This window comes from Camelina sativa, chromosome 13, assembly GCF_000633955.1.
Source record: "Camelina sativa cultivar DH55 chromosome 13, Cs, whole genome shotgun sequence".
In the NCBI taxonomy this organism is placed as follows: Eukaryota; Viridiplantae; Streptophyta; class Magnoliopsida; order Brassicales; family Brassicaceae; genus Camelina; species Camelina sativa.
The window spans coordinates 22,516,394-22,523,556 of record NC_025697.1 but is presented as its reverse complement, the minus strand read 5'-3'; the positions used below and the strand labels follow the sequence as shown (position 1 = coordinate 22,523,556).

The window sequence follows — 7,163 nt, the reverse complement described above, 5'->3', positions numbered from 1 at the left end:
GAGAGAAAAGAGAAAAAAGGAAAGTGAAAGAGAGATGAAAAAAAAAATTAAACCCCTTCGTCCCAAATAAAACTCGACCCACTGATTTTGTGACACTTGTCCAGCAAGAGACGTTTCTTGCAATCCTAAAATAAGAAACGAATCTTGCATTTCTTAGCTTAGGTTTCAATAATTAATATTATCTACCCCTAAGAAACAAACTAAGAAACAACATAATTGTGCCGATGAGGATAGTCTAACTAAAACTAAAAGCATAAACGAGACATTATGGGTCTAAGTTCCTTTTCACATTTACAGGTAAATATCGAGATAAACAATTGATGCGTGGGTAATATAACATAGAAATCGAAAAAAAAAAAAAAAAAACTGACAGAAGAGAAGAGTGACATATGCAGCTTTAATTGACTTTACTAATGAACCAAATCCACAAAGGACACCATTTCTTCTCTCTCTCTCTGGTCAATTGCTCGCTTCCCGTGTCGTGGAAAATGATTCTTCCAATGCAGTTAATAAACATCAATCATCACTCTTTTTTATTATTATTCTTTACACTTTTCTATTTTATTTATATTTTCTCTTTGTTCTTAAAAATATAAATTTCTTGGCCAATAAAAAAGAAAACAAAAACAAATTCACTCGAATAACATTGTTTCGATGCAAAAAGTTACTAGACATTTTTTCGTCAGACAAATAAAACACATTTATGAGAATGAGGTATGTGGTGAAACTTAAAATCTTTGTCAGACGTATTGCAATTTTATTTTTTCTTTTTCAGTTTAAACTTTTATTCTCCTAGTCACGTTTATATAAACATTTTCTTAGAATCTCGATGTCTTTTTAGGAAATTGTTTAATAAAACCAATAAATTCCGGAACTCGAAATTCCACTTGAGCTGTTAAATTATATACTAATGGCATGTTGTCCTTTCATAATTAATCATCCACTACAAGCTGAAGCGAATTTGATCATTTTATGTGAAATCTTTTTTCTTTTAATAAAAAAATTTATGTGAGTTCTCCTACTTCTTTTAAGTTTGATTAAGAGATTATTAACACAAACACAGAAGAAAAAAACTAAAAGTTAGTTACTTGCCTATAAAAACCAATGTTGTAAGATTTTCTTGAGTTTTGTCTATTAACTAAACACTCCGAGTAACTAGGAACCAATCAAGAAATCCCAATCTCATCTCTATTTTAACGCTAAACAGCTGGAGATTCTATCCAGTCCCCCAAAAATAAAAATCACATAAACATACAAAATTAACGACATGGATATCATAATTAATAGGACGATAACATTTTAATAACCACGATAAGATTACACTTGACGTTTATATAATAACGAACCAAATAAACCCATCTCTCAGACCAATGTCCTCTTGTGATCTCATTTTCGTTCCACAATACTTATATACTAAATTAACATAAAAATAAAAATAAAGATAGCTTCCTTCATTTTTATTTTTACTTGGAACTACTAATAATACACTCATGATTTCTAAATTAACGCCAACTGTTTCAGCTAGAGTTGACCATAAGCATGAGCAAAGTAGGAAAGAGCTCCAACTAGTGGTGCATTGATGTAAGTAGCCGGCTCGGACTGCTCGTAATCAGATCGTTTGTCCGGGAAGCGATCATGCTGGNAAAAATTAACGACATGGATATCATAATTAATAGGACGATAACATTTTAATAACCACGATAAGATTACACTTGACGTTTATATAATAACGAACCAAATAAACCCATCTCTCAGACCAATGTCCTCTTGTGATCTCATTTTCGTTCCACAATACTTATATACTAAATTAACATAAAAATAAAAATAAAGATAGCTTCCTTCATTTTTATTTTTACTTGGAACTACTAATAATACACTCATGATTTCTAAATTAACGCCAACTGTTTCAGCTAGAGTTGACCATAAGCATGAGCAAAGTAGGAAAGAGCTCCAACTAGTGGTGCATTGATGTAAGTAGCCGGTTCGGACTGCTCGTAATCAGATCGTTTGTCCGGGAAGCGATCATGCTGGTCCGGACCACCAACGACTGCACCAACAAGGAAATTAGGGTTCGGAGATTGAGAGTTCATGATTGCGAACCCTTGGTGGCATTGGATCTTGGCCGGGTGGCTTGCAACGCAAGGTAAAGATGAGCCTCGGTGGTGGATTCGACGTGGGAATTTCGGACCGTAACCAACCATGTAAGACATTCTTAATGGGTTGTCTCCAAGTAAATAATCCACCTATTAATTAATTAAATCAAGAAATAATTATGAAAAAAATGTTTCAACAAACTCATTTAAAATGAGAGATTTTTTTTTAGAAGTGGACCTGTCTCTTGGCGATGGAGCGGAGGCGGCCAGGAGTGTAGACGGAGCCACCGCAATGGACGACGGTTTTGGCGGAGGTTAAGTATTTAGCATAGGTTAAGAGCAAGAACGATGTTGACGTCACGTATTGCATGTTGGCGTCTGCCATCTTAAATAATAATCCACCTACATAACAGTAAAATAGGTAACAAAGTTAATTAATTTCGTAATTTTTTAAGGGTTTAACGAGAATAAAGGGGGCAGAGATGAGAATAAGTTAAAATAAGAGGGAGTAAAATGCAAGAACCTGGGGTATACTGAGTAGAAGAGAAAGGAGCTCCAGGAATAACAGAGCAGATGAAATTATCAGCATGACCTTTGTACTCATGTAGTGTCTTCACATTCTGAACCAAAAATGCCTTCAAACACACACACACGCACAAATTAAAATCACACATTTAATTAATTAATTATTTTTGTTTATATAAATCAAAAAAGATTAGATTTCTTTAATTAAAGTTTAACCTTTGTAAGAAGAATTCTGGCACCAGCATGCTTGTTATCCCAACCAAAAGTGTTGTCATACTCAGCAGCTCCAAGGATTTGTCCATTAGTTTTTATGTAATTCAAATATTTAAGATTCTTTGTAGCTTTCTGTAACCAAGCAGCTCCCCACAACAACTCATCCTACAAAAAAAAAAAAAAATATCCATTAAAAATTACAAATCTTTATCCAAAAGTCTGAAAATTATGTATGTAAAAGAAACTCTTTTTTATTACCTGATAACCAGAGTAAGAGCAATAAAATGGACAAACGTCAGGTTTCAACCCTGCACTGTAAGTTCCTCTGTATCTGTCTGCAAATGCAAAGACACTGATGGCTCGTTTAAGGAGAACTTTGGAGTAGGAAGGATCAGATTTCCTGAATACAATAGCGGCTGCGGCTAGAGCTGCTGCGGTTTCAGCGGCGACATCAGAACCAGGAGTGTTCTTGTCAACTTTAAACACGCTTCTCACAGTATCCATGTCTTCTGGTCTTTCCCAGCAAGAATGGTCTTTGTTAGCATCACCAACTTGAACATAAATGGTGTCAGGATGTGAAGTGGCTTTGAGGAGGTAATCAGTAGCCCAACGAATCGCTGTTTTAGCGTTTTGTAGTTCAGATTTCATGAGACCACCGAATTCAATTACACTCCATGACAGCATTGTGGTTGTGAATGCCATTGGGAATCCAAACTTGATATTGTCTCCTGCATCATAGTATCCTCCAACCAGGTCCACCTAATCAACAAAAACAAAAACCCCAATTTTAACACAAATTAGATATTTTTGAAACAGAGGGATTAAAAGCATATATAATAAAGGTTTGATCTTTTCACGATAGTGATACAGATTTTAACCTACATTGTTGAGAATCTTTGAGATCTATCACTAACTTAGCAAACCCATTTATGAAAAAAATTAGGGATTTGAGAAAAGGGAAAAAAAAAAAAAACCCTAACTTTTTTATCCTCTGTTTTTTTTTTCCTATGCAGTAAACTCATGAATAAAGGTTGAGTCTTTTGATGATATTGATACAAAACTTAACCTACATTGTTGAGATCTATCAGTAAACAACCAAACCCATTTCATATTTCCACAAATAACAAAAAAACTCCAAAAAAAGAGGAGAAGAGAGTGAGAAAAGTTGAGGTGGTTTACATGAAGAGCAGAGCCATCAGAGAGACCAGAGTCTTTTCTCCAAGTCATTCTCTGGTTAGGAGGAAGTTTCCCAGACCTTTGGCCTTCAAAGAACAGGATTGATTTGGTGAGAGCGTCTTTGTAGTTGTGTTTGGCCAAGTGGTGACGATGGTGATGGGTGGCGTAAAAAGAAGAAGCAGAGTAGGAGGAGAAGCCATTGCAGAGAAAGAAGAAGAAAGAGAGGAAAATGGTGACTCTGAAAGCTTTGGAAGAAGAAGAAAACAGAAGAAGAGCCATTTCGATCTCTAAAGAGAAAGAAAGAGAAAGAGAGAGCTGCTTCTATTAACCAACCAACGAATTAGATTTTAGAAGCTGCTTTGTGGGAAACAGAGGAAGTGGCTCAGCTTTTTATAGAGGGAAATAAAGGTTAACCTCTCTCTCTCTCTCTCTGGCTAAGTTAAAAAGTTTTTGACTACTCTTTTTTTGTGTGTTTCCCATATGGGTTAAAAGAGAGCTGAGATTTTTGGTTTGGTTTGTCAGAGATGTAGCCGAGAGAGCGGGAAAAAAAAGAATATTTGTATAGTTTTTGTCCAAAATCAGAATAAATATATAATTGAGGGGTTTTTTTGGAAAATATTCAAGAAGAACTCAATGTCCGTACTTAATTACTTATGTTTGTTTCTACTCGTTTGGGAGATGGAAACCCATTCGCAATCTAACTTGTAATATGACTAAGATTCATTTTATTTCTGTATCAGATTTCATATTCTGAATACAAATGGATAAGATTCGGCGCTTGTGAACTATATGTAAATGACAAAACATTGTATTTCAAAATATATTTCCTTTCAATTATGTTAAAAAAAAAAAAAAGTGTTTCAGTTTATTCTTCTTTGTTAACTTTGGTTTCAATGAGTTTTTATAAGAACATTACAACAAATGAAGTTTCGACGGTTGGTGAAAGTTGGAGATCAGGTGAGAGACTCGTTTAGAGACAACGTGGCGAGTTGATGAACGCTACCGATTTTTTTGGCGATTTCGCGTTTTCTTTGCGATTTCTCCACCGGAGATCGGCTTCACGCCGGTCGCCGAGAATATTTCCCCTTTCTCCCTCCTAATTTCTTTTCTGCTTCTTTCCCCGGTCAAACACCATGTCAGATCCGCCAGATCCCCCAGTTCCGCCAGCGTCCCAAGCCCTAGATCCGGTTTCTGTTCCTTCTCTCGCCTCTGCTCAAGCCTCTCCCCCTCCCTCGTCGATCCCAAAGCAGGTTCCTTTCGCTGATGCACCCTCTCATGCTGAACGATTTAAGGCCTCCCTGCGGAATCTTCGCAAAATTGAAACACCAGTGCTCTTGGAGGATGGTATCCCCGTCGTTCAAGCCCCTGCCTCAGTCCTTTTACGGTCAGCAGACCAGTGGAAAGGTCACATCGTCGCTCAGTTTCACGGTTTAATTCCTCCGTCGTCAAAGATTTTTTCAGATCTGAACCCAGTTTGGGGAAAGTTTGGAAGTATTACCATTCGGCAAGTCTCAGATACCTCCTGCCTCATCCTTATTCCCTGTGTCAAAACTCGTGAATGGGTTCTTCAAGTCGGTTACTGGCAAGCTGGTAATTGTGCTTTCAATGTGTATCCCTGGTCGTTGGATGCAACTTTGGAAGCTCAAGAACTTAAAACGGTTCCAACCTGGGCCGTATTACATAATGTGCCTCCTCAGTTATACTCGCTATCCGGGATTAGCGTTATTGCTAGTGCGATAGGTGAACCGCTCCACACAGAGAAGTCCAAACTCGACCCTTATTACATGGGTAAAACAAAAGTGAAAGTTGAAATCTCCTTGGAAAAGTCCCCGCCAATCACTATCATTGTTAGGGATGAGCTCATGAATTCGGTGAAGGTGAATGTCTCTTATCCGAGGTTGCCACCTAAATGTTGCAATTGTGAGAAGTTTGGGCATCTAATTAATCGTTGCCCTCTCCCACTTATGAAGAAAAGTGGTCCTCTGAAGAGTGTCGGCTTCTCCGCGGGGGGTGTTGCAACTGCGAAGTCCTCCGTTCCTTTAGCATCAGGATTGGCGTCTGATCAGGTTGTTGTTCCCTCCGTCACCTCGGTCAACCCTGTTCAGGCTGTCCCTCCCCAGGCTGCGCCTGTCTCTAGCTCGAGTGTTAAACCACCATCCGGTGGTCAAGAAGCAATCAAGGGTTCGAAGTCACAGTACTCCTCCAGTGGATACGGCTGTTAAGAATCAGGACAACCCTGTCTATGATGTTTCTCAAGAGTTGGTGACTTCTTGGGTAAAAACGAGTGCTGAAGTGAGGAAGAATAGTGGTGTTCCTTCTCTGGAAATGGAAGAGTCTTCCTCGACTCAAGGACATTCTGAGGAGCAGTGGACCGTGGTAGGGTCGAAGTCGAAGGCAAAGGGTAAGCAGAAACCTAGCCAGTCTTCTCATGGAGGTCAGGATCAGAAATCCTCTCAATCAGTGGGTGGAATTCCAGGAGCTTTGGTTGCTAAGAAGTTAGCAAAACTGGACTCTAAGAAATCAAAGGGTATGTTAAGGAAGGAGGATAAGTTTCAGGATATGAAACCGTGCCCTGAGAAGTATAGGATCGCCTCCTCTGTTTTTAACTCTCAGCCTAACCGAGGTAGTTCCTCGGTTAGTGACTGTTAGTCTCCATAAGAGCTTAAGCTCTACCTTCACTTTTGGGTTATTGATGACGAAGGTTTTTTGTTGGAATATCAGGGGTTTGAACAGTTTCTCTCGACAGAGATTTTTGAGAAGTTGGGTCCTTTCTAATAAGCCTCTTCTAGGCAGTATTTTGGAGACGCATGTCTCGGAGGAGAATGTGGATCAAGTTCTACGGGCCTCCTTTCCAGGGTGGAGAGGAGAACATAACTATTAGCTTGCGGAAAATGGTCGGATATGGGTTGTTTGGGACCCCTCCATATCTGTCATTTGTTTATACAAGTCGGCTCAAATAATGTTATGTGCGGTATATATTCCGAGTACTAGAGAAAACTTTGCTGTTGCTTTTGCTTATGGTTATAATACTCAGACTCAAAGGAGAAATCTATGGGAGGACATTAAGCTCATTGTTCAGAATTCTCCTGCCCGGGAAACACTCCTTCTGATTCTTGGGGATTTCAACCTGATCCTCTACGCAAATGAGCATTTCTC

At 38.5% G+C, this 7,163-nt stretch overlaps 1 protein-coding gene across 2 annotated transcripts; it reads right to left on the bottom strand.

Moving 5' to 3' along the window:
• Positions 1,273-4,389, bottom strand: LOC104737552 (endoglucanase 17). 2 transcript variants are annotated; one of them, XM_010457750.2, is made up of 7 exons: positions 4,011-4,389; positions 3,090-3,590; positions 2,835-2,996; positions 2,617-2,728; positions 2,332-2,495; positions 2,032-2,243; positions 1,273-1,642 (listed from the first exon to the last, which is right to left on the bottom strand). In XM_010457750.2, the coding sequence occupies exons 1-7, from the start codon at positions 4,284-4,286 to the stop codon at positions 1,522-1,524; spliced, it is 1,548 nt and encodes a 515-aa protein (XP_010456052.1). In that variant the 5' UTR covers positions 4,287-4,389; the 3' UTR covers positions 1,273-1,521. The 2 variants fall into 2 exon arrangements, with proteins under 2 accessions (XP_010456052.1, XP_010456051.1); XM_010457749.2 differs by lacking the exon at positions 1,273-1,642 and having other exon boundaries at positions 1,662-2,243.